Raw genomic sequence first — 23,433 nt, forward strand, 5'->3', positions numbered from 1 at the left:
CCTGTTGCTCTACTTCCCATCCAGCTCCCTGTTCGTGTGGGAGACCCAGAAGAGGCTCCTGGCTCCAGAGTGGCCCAGCTCTGACTGTGGATAGAAGTTTTCTTTTTCTTTTTCCTTCCTTTCTTCCTTCCTTCCTTTTCTTTTTCTTTCTCTTCTTTCTCTCTTTCTCTCTCTCTCCCTCCCTCTCTCCCCAATCTTCTCTCCTCCACCCCTACTTTGCTCCCTCTCCCTCTAATAATTCTGCCTTCAAAATAACAAATCATTTAAAAAGCAGCATAAAATCAAATCAGGCTTCCTTGGGGTTTGACTATTTGGCATGTATTGTGTCTTACTTGTCTTTTATTGTGTCTTCTATGGCGATCCTGCTATTCAAATTTATATATTCTCATTGCATTCAATTTATAAACTGATGAAGCTTTCCATTCTTTCTAGATTTATGATATTTTTGGTTGGCACTTGGAAGTAAGAGATAACAGGACAAAGTCAGGTACTTCCAACACGATCTCCCCCCTTACTTGACCAAAGTCTCTTTGCTTGGAGGACAATTGTGCTTAGACTTGTAAACACTCATTCTCAGAGGCTTAACAGAAAAGTGATGGTTGGGAAAAACATTCCTGTTAGATACGTGCATCTTCTCACGACTCAGTGACTAGAGAACTAAGGAGTTCAGAAACGCCCTCTTCATGTTGGCTTAAGGCCTGGCTACATTCATCAGTTGCGAGACTATAATTTTCAGACATTTTTCTTATAATTAGAAAAAATCCTTAAAAATGGACTTTTAGCCAGAGGCTTTTTAATTACGGTTATGTGGTGATGTGTTTATTCATCATGGTGAGGTACAACTGAAAAATGGTCCACATCCTGAGACCAAGCATGCTCTGTGATCACACTGTGTCCTGATCACCACAGTGCAGCATACTCTCCTTTGCTGATTCTACTCATTGATAACCTGGGTTTTGTTAAACCAATTATGGGAAAATCTCTGCTTGTGTTGTGACTTGATATTCAGCTTTGTTGCTTAGCCAATGTAAGAATCTTGACTAAGATGAAGGTAAAAATTTAAACAGGTTTTAGAAGAAATAGTAAATGTGCCAAATATATGTTCACAGGTGATTATTCTCCCTTGGGTTTGATTTTCTTTACTGAAGAAGACATAAACATCAAATTAAGATTCTACAGATGAATCACTGCATATTTGCCTTATATAACACATCTTTTAATTAAGGAGGAGGATTTGTAGCAGCCTGAACCAATGAATCCTTGCTTCACCACTTATGTCAGGCCATCACAACTACCATTTAGGCCAATAAAACTGTTGATGATAATTGTGATATCAAATCATTACGTTTCATATGTCATGTGTCAAACACAAATCCAGTCATTTTGTTTCCACTGAATCTAGCTCAAGTTCAAACATAATTCCTGACCTGTGGTACAACTGTGAAGAATGCACGCGTGAGTACACTTCCAGAAGCCAGTATGCACATCTGAGTGCTTGACTTTTACCAAAGTATGCTGTGATCACAACACCTTTTACCACTGCTAACTCAAATGGATAGCTGGCCGGAAAGTTCTGCTTTTTTGCTCCTCTAAGGATGACAAACGCTTTAAAGTGTTCAAGTTATTCTTACGTGTTGTCTCATCTTTTTGCTTTCTAGTATAATTATGCACATGTACATCCTGCAGAAGTCCCCTGTGAATTAAAGTTTGTAGAAACACACTGTCATGGGCTTGACTGTTTCTAGCTAATTTCATATCCACATTGAGAAAGCAGACTATCCAAACTACAGCAGGCCAAGAATATAAAAGTGAATGGAAGAAGATACATTTCAGCAGGTAACTCAGTCTGCTTCTGTAAGGCGTAAGCTCGCCAGACTTCTCATTTAAAGACACTGCACTAAGTTCACAGGACCATGTCACTGCCCCACATAATTCAGTCTGTCTGGAAGACATAGAATCACCTTTCTAAATTCTCCATTTCTACAAATCCAGTGTCTACATTAGCTTAATCATTTTGCCTTAAACAACATGTCAAGCATATAGGCTTAGCCCCATCAGAAACCCTCGCCGGAATTTTATTCTTCATTGGGTCTTTTAAAATTTTTTGTTATTATAAAAAGAACAGATTTCATGTATTTTACAGATGCAACTCTAAGAAGATAACCATATTTCCTTCCCTCCCTTTTCTCATTCCCTTTAATATTTGCATAACCTAATTTCAGTCCAGTTTACAATCAGGCTTATTAGCGAGTCTTAGAAGGTAACTAGCTAACAATGACAGGCTTGCAAGGGCAAAAAATGTACTCTAGACAATGGGCCAACTTTCAGAAATTTTCCTTGACCTTGGTTGTGTGGGTTAAGGCCAGAAGAGATGCTCAGGACTTAGCTTCGTATGTGGCCTCTGTCAGGGCCTTTCCAGCCCCATTTCTTTTCTGTCCAAGTTTACTTGTGGTAGAATTCACAATTTGGCAGGATGCATTGGAACTTGTGATTGTGGTTTTCCTATATTTGAGTGGGGATATTTGAGTTCCTTCATGGAACTTTATTCATGGTAAATGAAACTTTTACACTCTTACGAGGGCACTCGCAGGCCCACAAGATTGTATTGTTTGGAGAAGAAAGAATATTGGCTCAAAGATAAGTTAAACCCATGTGCCATTTTACTCATTTACCACCACTCTGTCCTCCCACCGAGGCCCATTTCGCATGATTTACAGGTGATTCCCCCACACCATGCCTGCATAATTCAGCATTAATTTCAATAAGTTAAAGAAGAAAATAAAAAAGCAGAGGCTGTAAATGTACTTACGGGAAACACATAAAAATCCCCAGGGAGATCACCAAGGTGATAATTGACAGAGAATGGCCCACAATAGCCAAGTAGTACAGAACATACGCATTCTGGAAGACAGAAAATGGTTAAAAGCCACAGATGAGGAAATAACTATAAAACGGGACACCAGTGTGTTTCTAAACACAATAAATATAAGTAATTGTTTCTTCCTTTCAAAAAGGATACTAAGGTTACAACAGATTTCAGAGAATAAAATTCATAACAATCTGTAACATTTCCATTCTTGTCAATCAATCTTAGGAAAGGTCAGAGATGGAAAACCAAATTCTGCTAAAACATTTCCAAGGCTCCAAGAACTCCACGGGTGTGTGCATTCCTGTGTCCTGAGCTGCTCATCTGCAGGCGTTCACAATGGACCAATCAACTTCTCCTGAGCCTTGCGTATTACAGTGCGACTGCGCAGGCCCTTGTTGCCTGTGCTCCCTGGCACTGTATTTCTAACAGGGCTCTCAGTCCTCACAAGGCATGAGAACAGAGCTGCTTTGTAACTGGTTCTGGAACAAAAATTCCGACAGTTTCCTTAAGAGTTAAGAATCTTTGCAACTATTTTGAATTTGTTTTATGAATACTACGAAAATTCATATAGCTTTATTCTCGCTACTTTTAAATGATGACATCTATAAATTACCTCATACGGGTTCGGGAGACTTCAGAACACCCTCGCTTGAAAACAGCACATACTGCTCTCATTCAGAGCTGTTTGAGCGTATAGGATTACAGCAGCTCAGAATTTAGTTGCCACCTTTCTGTCACTTTTAGAACTGAAAATATTTTTTAAAAATTTTATTCTAGATTGGTTTCTTCAAACTTTGTTATCATATTTATGTGGAAATTTTATGGAAAAAATTTTAATCATCACAGTCAGTGCATGGAAGGGATCATGTCTTCTTAGAGTTTTTTATTTCCTTCTCTGATGCGACCAGTGTGAGAAGGTCAAACACGGCAACACTGGGAAATGTTTACCTGAACTTCACCATGATCAGGGTTGTGACTTTCTGTCAGATCACATCCAGTAGTCATTTGGGCAAATTCTTAACTCTGACATGTCATCCCAGTCAGGCTTGAGTGAACAACTCCCCACGAGGTTGTAAGTGCGCATTCTCAAGGTGGAGTTGGCGATTTGGGAAGAGGTCGCTGGCTTGAGTGTTCTCAATCTGGGCTTGTGGCAAAATGTCCTTGCAAACCGATGGCATCTAATCTAGCTGCTCCTCTTTCTTACCTTGTGTTGTTGCTTGTTATGTTTTGAATAAAAGAGAAGCTGTCTATACTCTGGGTCCTTCTTAACAGCAAACAAAAACATGCTTCTAGCTTCCAACTTGGGAGTTCACTGACCTATCTTTACACAAGGGCAAACTAGCTTCAATGTAGAGCGCAGCCAGCGGGCAGCTCAGAGATGCCTGAAAGGTAAACCCTGACCAAGTGCCCTCCCACCCAACAAGGCTCTGAGAGGAGAAAGCTAATGCAGACTTAGTGATCTGGTCAGATTTCTGATACATCTGATGGTGATTTGGAATTTTCTTCCCCATAGGTTTGAATAAATATAAGCAGAGCTGATATTTGATGCATTTAACTGCCAACAAGATATAAGTGCTATAGGATTGGAATGCATTTCTTCTGGGCCTAATGTAAATGGTGCACTGGCCCTTGGGAAGCCCCATGTCAAGGGTGCCTTTGAAGTCTGATAGCCAAGCTAGATGCCTGTCCAACACAAAGAGGCATGTGTTAGCTTGTGCCTTGTGATGAAGCTGTAGCTGTAGGAATCTTCCAGAAGAATGGAGACATGAGGGATTCCCTTGAAAATGCTGCCTCCTTTCTGGCATCAGTGAGAATCCATCCCCTGCACTCGAAACTTCCACCGACCAGGAGTTCCAACTAAGGAACACCAGGTTGTTTTCCCTCATGCCATTTCAGGCAGAACTTAGACCTCACAGGCCCTCCTCCACTTTCCTTTCCTCAAGAGCCCCTGGATCCAGGCAGCAGCCACGTGACAGTGACACATTCATCTCCATGCACACCCGCAGGCATCCTCAGGCGACGCCGAAATGTGAAATGGACCCTACCTGCAGCTTCTCGGGAGTGAAGGCATTGCACATCGTATAGTTGGACCAGGTCTGATTGTTCCCAGGGTGTTTAAACCAAACGCCTGTTTCGTCACAGTATTTTGTAACCTTTTCTGTTAAGGAATTATAAGAGTTGCATTAGGATTTGAAAATTTTCCAAGAAGGAAAAATAACAAGTGACATCTTAAAAACCATCCCAAGGGCCTGATCCCTTGACTGTGACTATAAGTCACTGGAGACGGCCTGACTAGTGCATTGTAGCAGGTGTTTCAACAGGCTCATCTTCTCTCTTCAGCAGGGTCAAAGCAAACAGATGTTGCCAGCTGCATTTTACGAACAGAAAGCAGGGAGTGGGAGAGGCTATGGAGCTTGGAGATCTCACTCAGACTGAGCCAGAATTTAAATCCAAAGCTGTCAGACTCCAGAGTTACATAGCTAGACCTGCATTCATATTTTTAACAGAAACGTTTCTGATTACAGAGGGAAACTAAGTGAGAAAACGAAAATCCTAGTTTACTTCATTTGTATATAATATCTTTCATTATATTAACAGCATGAAATTAGTTTTTGTGAATCAAATAATCAAAGATTGGCATTCCATATGGTTAGACCCAAGAAAACAAAAAAGTCTAAAACTAAGATATATCAGGACGTCCTTTTTTTTTTTTTTTTGTCTGAAAAGGATGTCATTTAAATCATCTCTTCCATCTCACAGAAAATATACTGGGATTTGTGAAAATCTATCTAATTTTATTTTGCAATTTTATGTTTTTAAGAGTCATTTATTTTGGGCCCTGCACAATAGCCTACTTGCTAAACTCTTTGCCTTTCATGCACCAGGATCCCATCTGGGTGCTCATGTCTTAGCTGCTCTACTTCCCATCCAGCTCCCTGCTTGTGACCTGGGAAAGCAATGGAGGATGGCCCGAAACCTTGGGACTCTGCACCCATGTGGGAGACCCAGAGAAAACCCCTGGTTCCTGGCTTTGGATCGACTCAGCTCCATTGCAGCTACCTAGGGAGTCAGTGGACAGACAATCATTCTCTTTGTCTCTCCTTATTTCTGTAAAATCTGCTTTTCAAATAAAAATAAATGACTTAAAAAATGTTTATTTTTGGGCCCGGAACGATGGCCTAGCAGCTTAAGTCTTGCCTTGAACATGCCATGATCCCATAAGGATGCTAGTTCCAATCCCGGCAGCTCCACTTCCCACCCAGCTCCCTGCCTGTGGCCTGGGAAAGCAGCCAAGGACAGCCCAAAGCCTTGGGAACTGCACCCATGTGGGAGACCTGAGTTCCCTTGCATTTTTGTGTCAAATCTTGAGTTTAACATGAGAAAACATAAAATATGCAGAAAAAGTGCTATACAATGACAAACATTCATTTACAACTTTTACAATGGAAGTGAAATTGGCACCACTTGTTTACCTAACTCACATGTGTAGCAGCTGACACAGAACTGTGTGTTGATGTGGTTAGACACCACAATATTAGTCTTTTTTTACTCACTAAATTTTGCTATTCTGCCACCAGGCCAGAAATGTTGTATCCAGAGCTATTTACTTGCCCTTAAACAAAAGAGCTTCATTTGATTTTCAAGGTTATTTGAAAATTCCATTGTGCATGTTATACCAGCACAATTATAAACAAACTTGTTATAAACAAGTATTTGTGAAAGTCACCAGAAATGACAAATACAACTAAAAATGTTTTTAAAGTCCCACATGTAAAGAAAGTCATTCATAGTATTTTAGGAGAATGGGTTTTAGAGACCAGAGTTTGATAACCACAGACACAGCTGAGCAGCCACTACTTGTAAAACAAAGACCACTTGCAGTGTCTGTACAACAGGACGCTCTCTCAATGAAGGATAACCTTCAGAACATGCTAGAACATGGAGTGTGATTAGAGGAGCACATCTTACACCTGGTTTTCTTTTCAGACTCATGAAAACTCTAAAAGCTTCAGATCCAAAAAATATTAAGTGAAAATCAACACTCTACCTGTTGGATCAAAGTCTGGAAAGTAATCAGGGCAGTACTGGTAGGTGAGGACTCCGGCCGGAGTGTCGTCCCAGCACAGCCATCCGTCCCAGGTTCGGTTGCAGTATGGGCCTGGTGGTTAAGAAGGAAGTCAATGTCAGAGGGATGTGGCTTTCCCGGGAAGACTGACACCTTAGTGCGGCAGGACCCTCTGTTTCCCTCATGATTGCCCACATTTCAAAGTCATTTATTTTGGAAATCAAGTTTCAAATTGCCTTCAAAAACCTAAGACCAAATTATCTCACTGGGTAACATGCAGCAGTCAGGGCCTACTTCGGAAGATCCCAAACCTGAGCTTCTCAACAGTCAAGGGCCCCAAAGATTGCATTTTATTCTGTTCCCCTTTTCTCAGATGGTGAGGTACATTTGGGGTATAGGCTGGCTCTGAATTGGCAGCTCCAACCATTGAGGACATCTGGGAAGTGAATCAGTGCATGGAAGCTCCTTTCCTCCCTCCCTCTCCCCCTCCCTCACCACTCTCCTTCCCTCCGTGTGTGTGTGTGTGTGTGTGTGTGTGCGCGTGCGCACGCGTGTGTCTACCTCCTTCCCGAGCACAGTGCCCAGGTTCTAGCCTCTAAGCTGACTAACATCTAAGGCAAAAAGAATGAGCTCACTCGGTTTCTGAAAATGGCACTTTGAGTTCTCTTTGTTCACGATAACGTGATATTAGCAGAGAAGATTTGATGTAGTTCACAGATATGATTCTAATAACAACATTCCCTTTCTCCTTCTCTCCTACTTTGTGTTTTTCTTGTCTCATTTGCTTCACAGAAACCCTCTGGGTGTTGTGGAATTCAATGCTTTTTCAATTCTTGATAACCACTGGAACAATTGCAGACTGAAGAATAATGGGCAACTCTTTCCCTGGATGTGAGATTTAAGAAAAAATGCTAAAAATAGATGTCACCAATTTAGACTGTTTGATAAATATAAGAGTTACAGGAGTCCCAGAAGGTGCAGAAAAAGAAAGAATTGAGCAACAACATCCAGGAGGGACACTAAACTCCCAAATGGGTTGACCAGAAGTGATCTTCATCAAGACACATGATAATCAAGTTCTCTTCAATTGAACACAAGGAAAAGACTCAATAATAATAATAATAATAGAAATGAATCTGTAAAAAAAAAAAAGACTATTTGAAAGCAGACTACTTAACCATGTCCTCTCTGCTGAGTAGGGCTAGCTTTACATGTTTTAAACAACAGAGAGGAGACTGTAAATGGACGCTGCACTCCTTGGACATCATAGCTTTTCCTTGTTTTCCATTGGCTGGGTCCCTTCCAGTGAGTATAGTACACTTAATTCTGAAAATGCATGGTCAGTCACACTGAGCATTCTAGAGAAGGTCCCAGATAAATGAAGTCTAGGCAGGAGGCATCTCCCTCTAATTTTCCTGAAAGAGGGGAAGGAATAATCCGGGTTGCTGACTGACTGACAGTTGCGGAAAGGTATTTCCTAATGAACCCAAACACGAGTGGGTATCATGGTTTCACTTTGGGAATACTCACTGCCCATCATTTTCTGCTTTCTCCTTTCCTGAGTCCTCTCTTCCTCCTGCTTCCCAGGTACCAACACTGAGTTGTGCATTTTGTCCTGAGAGCAGATGTTGGGTGGAGGGAAGTTGGATGAGCCCGCCAATGGGAAACAGGCATTTCTGCTGCTTGATACACACATGTACATTGCATGAAAACCGCTGGCCTATTAAAGGTATTCAACATGTTTCTACCCATTGAAGAAGCCAGAGCTTTAATGATGCTTCACACACAACCCTTCTCTTTACCTTCTCCCTCGTAAGGGGGCAGCTGCTCCATCCGGTTATAGCATCTGAACTGGGCATCCAACAGCTTCTTGCGTCCTATGACATACAGAAATGGCTCGGGCTCCAGGGTGGACTCGGTGTCATTTTCGGAGGCAGGATTCACTGCCGTTGGTTGCTGTATTAAAATGGAAAAGTAGTTACTTGTAGGGAATAGGCATGGGTGTTTGCATCAGTGAAACACAATTAAAACACTGAAAATCCATGTAGAATACAGTTCACTTCATAACTACAGAATATTTACATTTCATCAACAAATACTTGTAAACTTAGTGTTTGCATTCACTATTAAAAATATATAACATCCACACATACTCACACAACTCTTCAGCATCTAAGAACTGCCTTAATTTTGTTATCCTTGCAAAGGTTAGAATAATCAAAGCAATCTAATTTGCAAAACAAACAAACAATACTACGTTCACTTTGGCTTGTTGGAATTTGAAAGAATCATGGGTCACATTAGACACCGACATCATGTAGAAAGTGTGCCTTGTGATTTTTTTCAGCTAAAATTTGTGCCTGAATTGCACATACTGCCAGAAAGAGCGCCTGTTTGTTCCCCGGGGGGCGCGGGAGGGGAAATGCTTTGAAGAATCAATTTTAATCTCTTTGGTTTCATGAGCACATGACCTATACAGGATAATTCATACTCACTGATGCCAACCAATGTAGCTTTTCAGTATTTGTACTGCCTCATGTGCACCTTCGGGACAGACATGAGCTCTCTCCATTTCAGCCATCCTCACCGTCACAGGTCTGCTTATGGAAGCAGGTGTGTGCGTGCACATGTATGTGTGTGCACATGTGTGTGTGCATGCAGGTCCCTGCCCCACACGCTGTCCTTTCCAACCTGTACTCATACCAGCTGATGACTTCTGAGCTGTGACTGATGCTCTTAGTGGTGCCCATCAATCAGTTTTTAAAATTCACATTGTACACAGCTGTTCTGGGGGAAAGCCTTGCCGTCTCGGCCTTCTCTAGCTTTTCTTTATCAGATGTCGGAATATGGCTTGCTCTTAAGCACACCTACGGAGATAACCTATGCATGGAAATCTACATGGTGGGAAAAAAATTATTCTTTGCATATAAAAAGGGAAAAAAGGCATAAGGTAGAAAATGTGGACTTAAAAAGCAACAAAGAGAACTAGAACTACATTTGTGAGTGCCATTTGCCATTTTCTTCTCTTATAAATGAACTCATTTAACAGGTGACCCGGAGGAGAAAGAATGGCAGATTAAATGGAACCTCAGCTACACACATGCGCAATCTGCTAGGAAGCCATCGGGGTTGGGGGACACTCGCGATCTAATAAACAGCAAAATTTTTAAACAAAACGCATTTTAAAATAATACTAAATTGGAGAATGAAAGCAGATGAGACAATCATTTATAGATTGATGCAGTTTAATACGGCTTTGCTTCTTTTTCTTTGTTGTTTGCATTCTAACAAATACACTTTTCTATATTTACTTATTTGCTTAAAATCAGAGCCCAAATATTTTTACTTGACTGATAGAATTAATGTTTACAATGCTAATACATTTGAAAGAAGTCAAATTATAAAACTGTAAGGTTTAGCACACCATCGGTTAAAGAAATCTTTTTTGGTTTGTCTGACTATTTGAATTGTTTTTAGTGGCTCTTTATGGGGTCAAAATATTAGCTCTTGATCTCTTCTACTATTTTTATAATAACTTCATAATATACAGTTAACTTTATAAAACTTTATAATAAAGTTGTAACAGAGCTATTTGCTCCATTATTTCCTCCTGATTGTCTTAAGCACCTTTCTCCACATTCATTTCAAAATGGCTATCCATACCTATGTGCGTTCTTTGGTTCTTTGATTTGCATGCTAACCCAACAGGTAGTAGTATAGAGTAATATTGTAAAATACTATAAGGTCTTTTGTAATAGAAACAGTCACTGTCAGTAGAAGGAAACATAATTGGAAGTAATCTTCAACTGTAATGCCAATATTGAAGGCAGTATAAAAAATACTCTTGAGTTGGGATCAGAGTTCTGGCTTGGCTCAGCCGCCTGCCAACTGATTTGGCCCAGTAGAAATAATTTAGCATTTTTGTAGCAGCATACACTAGTTAACAGTAATTGTTACATAATTGGAATCTCACTCAGGCTAAGATGGACAAAAGGGATGGCAAGTGGACAAGATTGTGAAGCCAGTGTGAGATACCCTTCATCCTCTTGGATGGTGGAGGTTTGAATGAGATGGCAGTAAAACTATGATTAAAGGAAGGCCTGTGCAAGTTATTTGCTACATTTAAATCCTAGATTTTCTACTTACCAAGGGCGCCAGATTGAATAAGTTAGTTGCTTATTCTCCCTAAGCCTTGGTTTTCTTTTCTATTCTGTACTTGAAATAAAAATCTTTACAGGATTGTTGCCAAAGAACAAATACAATACATAAACACCCACCCCTCCCCCCAAAAAAGAAAGAAAGAAATAACACCTAAATTTGGCCTGTAAATGATTCCAAGATTGAAGTTTTTCCATGTTGGTTTCTGGTAGGATTCATGTGCAGTCTCTAACACAAAAATAACCCCCACTGGGTCGGCCTGCCTACCCCAGGCCAGCGCTGGTGGAGCACACTGTCTCCCAGTGCATCACATCGTTGATGTTCTGTGTAACAGCACATCACTACTGCTAACTGACCAGCACAAAACCCAGTGAGGAGGGAGAGGACAGAGCAAACTGAGTTCGGGAGAGCTGCAGACACAGGCAGGCCCTGGCCTGGACCTGGGGGTAAGTCGTGTCTGAACGTGGACAGGAGAAGGCAGGCTTTCAGAAGGAAAGGACACAAATGCACACACATCTGGAGCCTTGGGCCAATGCGTGTGAGACCAGGAGGGAGCCACCTGGTGTAGCAACTAGGGGGAAGCAATGTGCTTAGTGAGAGTCAGATGGCAGAGGGACGTGAATGCTTATAAAAAGAAAAAAGCATTAAAACTCGTCCCTTGGAGCTGAGTAGAAACCAACTCTCCCCATTTGTTAAGCAAAAATAGCAATATTAGTATTTATCCTTTATGGATGTTATAAGAATTTTAAAAAAAATGAAGTGTCTGAAACATGAAGAGCTCAACAGCATTCAACTAATATTACAGGTGGTATTAAAATGAAGATGCTTTGCAGATTTTAAATTAGTGAAGAGAAGGCAAGTGTGCATAGGAAGAAGTGGGCAAGCTCCGATCAGGGAAGGCCAGCCACCAGCTGAGTAAGGATGACTTATCAAAGGTGCCATTGCTCACTACCTGTAGAAGACTTGTTCTAAGGGTTGCAACTTTATGAAGTATCTAGGGTATTTCTGATTTCCATGCCCTTTGAATATTATGACTAGAGAAAGAGAAATGAATGAATAAAAAAAATGGACATTGAATCCTTGGCTGGGATAGCTGAAGATAATTGTTGCCACTTGGGTTTTCCCCACTGGCCCTTGGATCCATCAGTCGGCCAATACTCCTTGTATGGGAGGATCCCAGAGGAGAACACAGCCCTGTCAGCCCTGTGATCACAAGGCTCACATACTAGCAAGACTGGCTAACTTCTTCCTCACTCAGGCCATTGTGAATAATAATGAATCAATGGCAGCCATGAAAGCCAGAGTTTCACTTATGAGCTGGAACATCACTTAAAGGAAAGACAGGTAGTCTCAAGAGGTCTCACGCTAAGGCCTCCTTTTGTATTTTGAGTGGACATTGGCATGGATATGTATGAGCCTGCTGTTTAAAATTTCAGCTGAATGTCACATGACCATCAAAGCTTGGAGCATTGCAAGGCTCTCCACAGTAGAGATAGCAATGGCTGGTTTAGTGCGAGCATCAAATTAGGTTGCTGTTTTTTAGCTGTATTCGTAGAACCTGTAGTTCATCTGAGAATTATCAATAAGTGATTAATTTCTTGACTTCTTTCGCATCATCTTCAAGTTACATGAGAATGGTGTACACAGTGTCACCTATAAACCTCATCTGCCAGTTGGATCATGTATTTTAGACAGCAGGGACTGTTTTGCTTAGGTTGGCTTTCTTTCCAGAATTACCATTCTGAATTTTGTCTGTATACAATCGATCAAAAACTGTTCCCGGAACTGCAAAGCAGCCATTGGGAAACAGTCTGCACAAGGAAAGCAGGTGAAAAACTCTATACGTGTTTTCATTCACAGGTTTATTTGGTCATTGCAGTCTTCACGCAAGAAACAGGGCAGGTAGAAACATCTGTGTAAGCGTAAACCTGGTTCGAACCGATGACAGTAGCTTCCATCTTGTCATTCTTGCAATATTGAAACAAACTCCAGTGAACTTGGTTTAAAGCCTGGTTCAATAGAGGTTGTTTCAACACTGAAGGAATGAGAAATCAAACTCTGGTGTTAGAAGAGCCACAGTAATCTGAGCCCACTTCCGGTCTCGATTGTGTCTCAGCACTGAAGATGGGATTTTCCTGGTGGTTCCTGAATGCCTCAGTGACTTCCTCCCTAAAATAACACACACACTGGAACACTCCTCCGAGAGACAGACATAAATACATACAATCCCAATTACAGAATTACTAGTGCTAAAAGTAACACATAAAATTTCATAGAATTCTTAAACATGTTACATATTTTGCTGACAATTTAACACACATCAAAATTGCTAGTTAGATAACAGTATTTTAATCAAAAAGAGATAAAGGAGCATTAGCAATTATATACAACTACCAAGCAATGTAAAAGACATACATATTCCACTGATCAAATAGAATACTACACATAGCAGTCCATGCTATGTGTTTAAGAAATTAAATAAATACATGATTCTGTGCTAAAAACAGAAATGAGACATTAGGGACCTACTGCTTGTCTGAATAAAACCATGCAGTTTCACATGCAACCCATCTTACATGCTTCTTCAACACACACACTTACTTGTTGTCCCTTGCAGCAGTTTAGCTGCCGTATATGTGATGTCACTCCTAAGGGTCCAAGTGAATGACACCACACATACGACCACCAAGCTGCCACCAGCAGTGGGAGACAGCAGCAGGAACATCACACAGGTCCTCTGCACACCAGACTTTGAGCGCCTTCCATACACCAGGAAAGTTCTGGAAATTCAACAGAGAGCAAGACTGACAAGGTCCCTGCCCCACAGAGCTTACAGTCTATGCTTCATCGCCATGAATCTTGAACTCCAGAAGAAAACAACAGGGTCGCACATCCCAGAGGCTTTGGGAATCCCTTAGGTTCGCATACCACAGGAAGTCTGCTTGGCATTACTAGTGGCTTCCAGAGGCACAAAGAACAGGCATAGAACGGTTCTTCTGGAACTTGGAGCAATGGCCTAACCCTTCAATGGGCCAAGCCCAGCGAGTGTGCAGGGCCGACCTGTGCCAACGCACCATCGGCAGAACTGCTCTGTAAGAATAGGAATCAAGAATCCACAAACGATGTCGCCAACGGGATTTCTATGTCACCGTCCTTAATGTTGGTCATTATAGTAAGAGAATTATTTGTGGTATTCATGTATTTACATGTTTCAAAACTACAGCAAGGATAAAGTACAGCTTTGTGAAAGACTAGCCCTGGGTGTCCCTGGACATGCAGCTGCCTGGTTGGTGGCCTGTGTGCTTGCCAGGAAAAACAGCAAATTGCACCTCAGAAAAACCAAGGTTTGGGTTTTGTTTGTTTGTCTTTGTCATTCTGTTGTCTTCATCACTAGCAGTTTTGGTGCTGCCAAAACTTCCATCAGCACTCTAAGTCTGCTGTAATATCTCAAAGAAGGGCAGGAGGTGAGTGAGTAATTGTGGAAAATGGAGAAGCAGCTAACGAACGGTGACAGCTGAAGCTGACATATGATAGGCCATAGAGATATCAAATTAATAGGATTTAATGAATATACTGGTAGTGGTTATTCATAATAACGTGTTATCTAACAATAATATTTAAAATTAATTATGGGAGGAAAGGTGACAGCTGAAACTGACATATGATAGGCCATAGAGATATCAAGTTAATAGGATTTAATGAATACATGGGTAGTGGTTCTTTATGACAATGTGTTATCTAAAATAATATTTAAAATTAATTATGGGAGAAGTGTCATGTTTAAAATTTACTTTTGGGGGGATGAATATCAATGTAGAACATAATCAAATGTTTTGAAGGAAATTTGTGCATTGAATTTTGGCTTCTGAACAAGTTCTTTAAGTTGAGTATGCTACTCAAAGAAACAAAATTCTCTCTGTTATGACAAAGGCCGCACATAGCCGCTTAATGTGCCATGTTTAGTTACCTGTACTGCTATAAGCTGCCCACAAGCCAAAGCAAACGAAACAAAAAAACAAACAAACAAAAAATGCTGTTCATGGCTCATGCAAATCTGACGTTTTTCAGTTTTTAAATTATGACTCTAAATGTGTATTCTACTCTTCACACTAAAAGTTACTGGATAATTCTGTTTTGTTTAGCAGTTTCTTTTTCTTCTATCATGTCCCATATAAGTATTTGCTTTATTAAATAAAATTATTTGGGAACATTTCTATATGCTCAGAATGTACCTGAATTATGAGAAATAACAATATAAATTTACAAATACTGTGTATCTGTATTTTTGCATCTACAGAATACAAGGCCTGGGCATTTATGGAGAAATTAAAATATTCTATCAGTTTACATAATTATCTTGTGTAAGTATCTATTATATTTCAAATGTTATGCAGTGACCACAGTTCCAAACACTGGATTAGTTTTAGAAAATTATACTTTAATTTATCTAAAGAAAAATATGATGATATTCTCGGAGAGTAAAATGAAGGTAGGCCTTTATCTAAATGGGTGTAAAAGGGTTGCATTAACAACTATTTCAATAAACCACTTACTTGGTTACACATTACAAAAGAAGAATTCCTGGGTCTGGTACAGCAGGCCTAATGGCTACAGTCCTCGCCTTGCATGCACTGGGAACTCATACGGGCGCCGGTTCATATCCTGGCTGCCCCACTTCCCATCCAGCTCCCTGCTTGTGGCTGGGAAAGCAGTAAGAGGACGGCTCAAAGTCTTGGGACCCTGCACCTGTGTGGGATACCTGGAAGACTCTGGCTCCTGGCTTCAGATCTGCTCAGCTCTAGCCATTGCAGCCATTTGGGGAGTGAGCCAGTGGATGGAAGATCTTTCTGTCTCTCCTTCTCTCTCTACATCTGCCTTTCCAATAAAAATAAAATTTTTTAAATAAAAATTCTCTTACAAATCAAATTACTATTTATAGAAAGTAGTTAGTGATTTTTTTTTTGAATAATGTAAAGGAGAAACAGGTTAGTTGGACTAAAACAAAACATAAATGAATAATGGGAAACCTAGCATCCTCTGAAAACTTTGCTTGGGTCAGTTTCACAATAAAAGACATTGAGTGATTTTTACAGCCAGCTGTAATTCATTAGTAAATGCTACGTTGATGGGTCAAAAGGATGCAGATCAAGAAAGTGACAAACTGATTTACGCAAAATTCACTCCTCTGATTCCTGTTAGTGAATTTGATGTGAGGATGGCAGGTTAATAATGTTGACATAAATAAGTATCAATAGTTTTTTTCTTCAATAGTAACACTTTAAACCAGTTAAGCATCCTCTTGAAATTAAACAATGTAAAAGCACATACGTTAAGCACTATTCTAAAGACCGGAGAAAGGGTCGTGAAATGATAGTGGAATATAAAGACGGAGACATCTTTATTACTGAAATCAGAAATAAGACTGACTGAACACAGATATTTTAAGGGACTGAAAGGTCCAGAAACTATGGTTCAAATATACATGCCAAATACAAAAACAAACAAACATAAAAACCCTACATTTAATCCAAGGCTATCATTAATCACCTATGGTAACTTCCAAGTCAATGTGGGGTTGTCTTAAACAAATGCTCAATTTCTGTTACCAAAAAAAAAAAAAAAATCAGATTTCTGCGTAAAGCTTCACAACTTACCTAAAATGGTAAAAGTGCAGAGATTTGTTAATAAAAGAGAAAGGAAAATGCCTGACAAAACTGAAGTTTTGACTTTCGAGAGCACAGAGCCTACCCTGCCAACGCCTACCCCTGCCAACGCCTACCAGCCACACTCCAAACACTCTCCCCCACTCAGCGTGCTCAATGACCGTGACCTGAGACAATGTCGTCTTACTTACACTCAGAAGCAGGAACAGCGCAAAGCACCGACAGGTAAGAGTGAACCTCATTTTTGGTTTCTGAGGCTCTCTCTTTGTCCTAGAAAAACAAAAAAAAAAGTAACAAAGACTGAAATTAATATAGCTTGAATCTCAGCTGTGGTTTCTTCCCCGTTTCTTTGTATGTGGCTTAAACAAGACCCCCAGGCATCTTAGGAGATGCACTCACGGATTCTGTCCTTGGAATGCGGACACAGCAGCAGGTTTCACTGTCCTCCTAGCAATAAGACCGTTTTGTTCATTCTACCCCCTTTAAGAAATTCCAGAGCTACCGCTGCTCATCAGGAGGGAAATGTAGGAGATGGGAGACATAAAGAGTAAGTCATGCTGACTTCAGTAAGTATGGGTTAGCCACAGAACTGTTGACACTGACTATGGATGCATCCACACTAAACACCTTGCTGAACACGAACAAGTTCAATATGTGAGTTGTGAAGGATTAGTAGTTGAGCCGCATGTATAATCCATTGTAGGCATTTAGCCTCGTGGTTAAGATGTCAGTTAAGATGTGTGCGGCTCATGTTGGAGTGACCAGCTTTGGTCCCCGGCTCCAGCTCCTGCTAACCTAGACACTGGAAGGTCGCAGTGATGGCTCAAACAATCGAGTCCCTGCTACCCACATGGAAGACCTGGACTGAGTTCCTTGGTATGGGAGCAATAAACAGCATGAGGTGAACAGGCCAAGAACAGGAAAAAGAAGAGGTGGTCATTGCTTACCGAGGGACAGTGATGGGAATTGTCACCCAAGGCTTAGAGCAAGTTACAAAATCAAACGCTGGTATTTCTATGACAGCTCTATTGAAGGTGCTATGGTAGATGTACTCTGCATGAGCAGAAGTCAGTGTTGGTGGAACCACCACGGGGCTGGCTTGCGGCCTTGGCCAGGTTGGATTTGGACAACTTCTTAACTATAGAACCTATTTGAAAATCTTTCTTCATCATGACAGAAACTAACTTGTCAAGGCATAATGTGCAGGCCAAATGGAACAAGTTCATGGCTCCCATCACGAATTTACACCATCCTTCTGAATGCAAACTCCAGGTTTAGTTGAAATATTCTAGCATGCCTCAGTATTGGAGAACTGCTTGGAGTTAACAACAAGGCACACATGTATGAAGAATAATTCAGATGATAGACGAATAGGATAAAAATGATACCTTCTGTGAGAAACAAGACTTTCTATATAACATACATCAACGACCTGATTTGGCAATGGAGTTTTTCACTAGCCGTGTTACCTTAGTTGCGCATACAAACCTGATCACTCCCCCCTTGCATTATGTGTAAACATTAAACAGTTACTATATTCACCTTTTCAAAAATGCTAGGTCATTCTGTATATATTCTTTGATTTTTGTCCAAGAAAATCATGTAGATTCTTCTTATAAACTCACTTTACAGATGAGCAGATCAAAACTCCAGGAGGTTAGGTCTAGGGTTACAGTTATTTGATTGGACAAGTCAGCGTCCTCACTGCTCCATAGGGCCCACCTACCACCTCAGAGTTGTTTGTCCAACTACTAACCCACACCAGAGGCCACGGCCCATGCCCTAGTGATAACCTGAATCACAGAGTCCAAGCTCATCCCCACCAAGAAAGGAAGATGGAACAGCCACACCCTTCATATCCTCTAAGGTCCCTAAGGCCAGCTCTGGTCTCCAATCACTCTTGATTTTTGCTAGAGCAATTCATCAATTCAACAATGATAATTTTCAATGTTATTTTTGAGCACAAAGATGGTCTTTCTGTTACCTCTACCTAAAAGAGGACGAAAAGCCAAGAACGCAGACATTATTGGTGGGAGTATTACAGCATGAACATATTTTTTTCTAGTTATTAAGAAGCCAGGGACAGACAGTACACTGTAAAGAACCAGACTAACCCTGGTTGAGACAGTATCAATTATTTCACAAAATTTGAAAAAGTTACAGATCTCATTTCCTTGGCTCTTTTTAATATTTCTACTCTGGAAATCTATTTCTTTGAGTGCTTTTAAACATAATTATTATTGAGAAATAAAAAGGATTTAAAAAAAACATATGATTAAGCAATGATAAATGATGGCTTGATGGAGGCTTTGGGAGCATAATCAACCCTTCCTTTTATTTTAGGTTTCATAGTTAATGTGTCACAGTTAATGTAAGGCCCAGAAGAGAACCTCACACGTAGTAAGCACTCAATGAATTTCCGAGTGAAATAGACACATTAGCCTTAAGCAGTTGTCTGGGCTTAAGAAGATCTTAGATAAATGGTTCAGAATCACGGGCAGTTCAGAAGTGTGCCATTAGTCAAATTGGTAATATTAATAGATAACTAGCTGAAATTTCATTAATTAAAACTAATTTGCGGAAGGGCACTGTAGCCCTGTGCGTTCTCGCTGCTGCTGGCTCCCTAACGGCAGCTTTGAGAGAGAAAGGGGAAACAAGGGCCACTCGGTTTCAATCAGTTTATTAAAAACACAGCATGCATTCATTGTAAATGTTTCAGCATCACCTCAAAAACAAAGCTGGCCTTGTCATGTGAGATATTGGGGTGCAGGGAGATCACCAGCCTACAGGGTTGTCATGAGGAAAGAGGCAGAAAGAGGCAGATGTGGCATTGCTTGAAAACTCCCAGTGGGCAGATGCTAAAGCCAAGGCTCTCGGTGACCACATACACGCTGTCCAGTAACAAGAAAGCCATGTTTTGGATAAATGGAATTTGAACTTCTAGGTCTTTTGCTTGGAAAACTTACAACACTACAATCCTCTATATAGATCTTTGTGTTTAGCATGTCTTGATGAGACATGTTCGCAGTCCACTACGGCAAATGTGGGAAGAGGAATCAGACGGTAAAGGGGGAGGGAAGCAAAACAGAAGGTGAGGAATAAAGGACCCAAATCCAAATCCAGAATGATCTCGTCATGTGACTCTTGAACACGTCATCGGACTCTGTCAGCACCCATTGCACAGTTATGAAATTAGACAACTGAGTCATAACTTTTCATTCCATATGACTCTACTTTGATCAATAAAATATAAAAAAATGGATACTATAGCAGTTTGTACTACAGAATTTATCTGATCTCCTAGTAGAAAATAAGTGAAGACATTTTCTATACTGCGTACTCAAAAACATGATCCTTGCTCCAATAAAGAACAGAAAAAAGAGAGAGAGAGAATTCTTTGCATAAAAATGGAGACCCATGCACATCATGTGATCTCTTCTGGAAATTTCGACATAGCTGTGGATACTGATGGTTTTGCAGCAATGGATCCTTCTAATGAATTGTTGTTTCTAATGTTGTTTCTAATTATTTTTATTAATATGGGTGTATAATCAACACTAAGGACTGAACAGGCAAGCTTGGTCATCGCTGAGTCACACTGATTTCTGGGTATTAAAGCTTATGTTGTTCTACTGATGATCAGAGTAGACTGTGATAAAATATGCATGTTGTGCACTTACTTTTTTTATTACCCTGGAACAGAACTGAAGGACGCTGTCATACTTGTTTGGCTCCTTGCAACTCTGAAGAAGATATGACTGGTTTAAATAAGAGTGCTGCCTCCCCTAATGAGATGTGTGGAGATCATTCCCTTCGGCCAAGGATGCTGTCTGAGTAGTATGGTGACAGAAACAAGTACCGACATGCTTAAGCCAAATTTTAAAATATTTATGAAGTATTCCATTGTGCACAGACACGAAAGTATGCTGCAACTGCCAAGAGGAATTTCCAGCGGTGGGAGTAAGATAAAGTCTTACCACAGCAAACTGTGTCCTTGCACAGACATGAATGATGAGAAAATCTCTCAGGATAGCTGATTCTGTCAGATGATCAAAACTAGGAGGGATCATAAAACTTAAATGTCCCAACTTCTCACATGTAGAACTGGGGAGCCCCCCCCCGAAATGACCGCTCTCATTTCAGTTAGGAAGTTAATGGAGGAGATCTGGTCCATCTCTATGAGAGGTTCAAACCAACTGCCTTTCCCCCACCAAGGGCTTTTCCGAGTTGGCTTCAATGTTCTGCAACAAAGCCCTGAAAGTTTGGTCTAAATGAGACAGAAGTCACTGTGAGCACACCTGGCCCTCTTCCCCTCAATCACCTTTAAGAATTCAGTTTAGCTCTGATTCCAAGCACACCTTAGCAGAGAAGGCCCTTAGACCTGAACAAAACTTGGGTTACGTAAAGGGTTGCTGTAGGATGCTAACATTTAATGATTATCACTGCTGAAACCTCCACCAGGTCCACAGTGGCTGTCCTGGCTTGCTTTCGTTTACCCACCCTAAACCTTGTTCTCTACTGGTGTCTGCAGGTGCCAAGGAGCCACCGAGGGAGGCAGGGATCACTCACTGCGTTTGCATATTCACATCTCACATATCTGCTGAGTCAGACGCAGCGCTTACACTTAGGGAATCTGTGCACTGCAGCAAAGGCACAAGTGGGGCCACCCTTGTCACCTCAACATACACACCTCCTGATCCTCCCAGCATATGTGGGATTCCACACAAGGCTATTTCCCTGAGACTCTTAGACGGGACTAACTTGTTCCTACATGTGCAATACAAGACGCATATAGCTATAAACAGAGAAAAAGCCCCATCAAGTGTGACATCAATTGAACTCGGCTGTTCTTCCTACTCAATGACCCATTTTCCCCGAAATCTGAAAAACTTGGCTATGAGTCTTTCTGCTGAGCTTGCAAGCAATTCGAAAGGTTCTGCAAAATTAGCTGGATTCCCCCGAAAAACAGGCCAACTAAGCGGGATCAGTGACATCATGGCCAGCCAGCAGGGCTGGCGCTGAAAACAGCTGTGATGCAAATCCAATTCACCAGAGCGCAGGTGTCCCACCATCACGCACAGAGAACATTCCAGCCCCTCACCTGACGGGACCTACAACAATAGTGCCGAACTCAGTTTCACTGTCAGTTCAATTCTTCACATGAAATGAGAATCCTGTCTTATTGATAAGGAACTTGCCCCATGATTTACCTCGACAGCTCACTTTAAAAAAAAGTTTTGAAGGGCCCGGCGCGGTGGCGCAAGTGGTTAAGTCCTTGCCTTGCACGCCCGGGATCCCATATGGGCGCTGGTTCTAATCCCGGCAGCCCCTCTTCCCTTCCAGCTCCCTGCCTGTGGCCCGGGAAAGCAGTCGAGGACAGCCCAAGGCTTTGGGACCCTGCACCCGCGTGGGAGACCCGGAAGAGGCTCCTGGCTTCGGATCGGCATAGTATCGGCCCGTTGCGCTCACTTGGGGAGTGAATCATCGGACGGAAGATCTTCCTCTCTGTCTCTCCTCTCTGTATATCCGCCTTTCCAATAAAAAATAATAAAAATAAATCTTTAAAAAAAAAAAAGTTTTGAAGAAGCTACATAAATCAAGATACAGCCAACCACAAACCTAACTAGGGACGCTAAATTAGCAATCTTAACTGATGTGACTTCCTGGATGAACATGGCACAGTGACTAAGAACATAGACTGCTAAAGTTCAGTTATGTCAGGGTGTGTGCAGGGGCCACTGAGGGCCCCTAGATCCGCTGGCAATTCCCATTCAGAATTCCCTGTGACATTCTGTGTCTCCATGCCGCCTTCTGGTTGCAGCATGCATTCAGCGACAGGAGCTAAAGGACAGAGTGCTAGTACTCCGTGCTGGATTATGCAGTCCATGAGGCAGAGCAGACTGACCACTGGCCACAAGACAGACATGAGAAGCAGCAATCTCAACTGACAACACCTCTCCAAGGACTAAAGGAGACAGTGATGAAAGCTCACTGTGTCTCTACTGCCGCCTGCAGGCAGCCCTGAGAACGGCAGGTGGGTGAACAGCATGGGAACGCTTCCCTCACACTGTGTTCTCAAGCCCAGGGAAAATCTTGCTGGTTTGCACCAAGATGCTGGGACAAGCTAAAGCTTAGAAAGAAAATGCGCCTATTTTCCTGATTAATTCGCATAGAATGTTGTAGGGTGATGTTTATCCAAATTCTACTACATTAAAATGAATTCCTTTCTCAGAGGGATGACAGTGGAGGAATCTAGTAGGATAGGAATGAAGGAATGAAACGAAATGTGTAGAGAGAACTAAGCAATTCATACACATTCCATCCCCTCTACCACTCCACCTCCCACCCCACTGCTGCTGCTGAGGCATCATAACAGTTAGTAGAATATAAATCACTAATGCCTGCACACCATACTCCCACCATCCTTCCAAAGATCTGTGGGAAATAGAGCTAAATGCTCCCTTCTGCCCCATGTGAAATACTATTTTAGAGTTGCTTTAGTCAAGGAATGGCGAGACAAATGTTGGAATAATTTAGAAAGGTGTAAAGAGAGCAGTCTGTTAGAACAAATCTATAACTTGATGGGATTTTAAATATAAAAAGCGACATTCTTAGGAGTAATTTCCTCATACTGTCATCAGTGAATTCTTCGTATAACTCTGTGGTGGCACAGTTTG

General features: G+C 41.3%; 1 protein-coding gene across 1 annotated transcript in view; it reads right to left on the reverse strand.

The window, feature by feature from the left end:
* Positions 1-17,016, reverse strand: part of CALCR (calcitonin receptor) — a 33,647-nt gene extending 16,631 nt beyond the window's left edge. Inside the window, exons 1-5 of the mRNA XM_040964850.1 lie at positions 16,948-17,016; positions 8,738-8,891; positions 6,918-7,028; positions 4,915-5,027; positions 2,810-2,901 (exon numbers count right to left, since the gene is read on the reverse strand). Of these exons, the coding sequence (XP_040820784.1) occupies positions 2,810-2,901; positions 4,915-5,027; positions 6,918-7,028; positions 8,738-8,891; positions 16,948-16,998 (521 nt within the window). The 5' untranslated portion in view covers positions 16,999-17,016. The remainder of the gene's footprint in view (positions 1-2,809; positions 2,902-4,914; positions 5,028-6,917; positions 7,029-8,737; positions 8,892-16,947) is intronic.
* Positions 17,017-23,433: the final 6,417 nt, after the last annotated feature.

Source organism: Ochotona curzoniae, unplaced genomic scaffold (genome assembly GCF_017591425.1).
Source record: "Ochotona curzoniae isolate NIBS_2020 unplaced genomic scaffold, NIBS_Ocur_1.0 scaffold_3835, whole genome shotgun sequence".
NCBI classification, from domain to species: Eukaryota; Metazoa; Chordata; class Mammalia; order Lagomorpha; family Ochotonidae; genus Ochotona; species Ochotona curzoniae.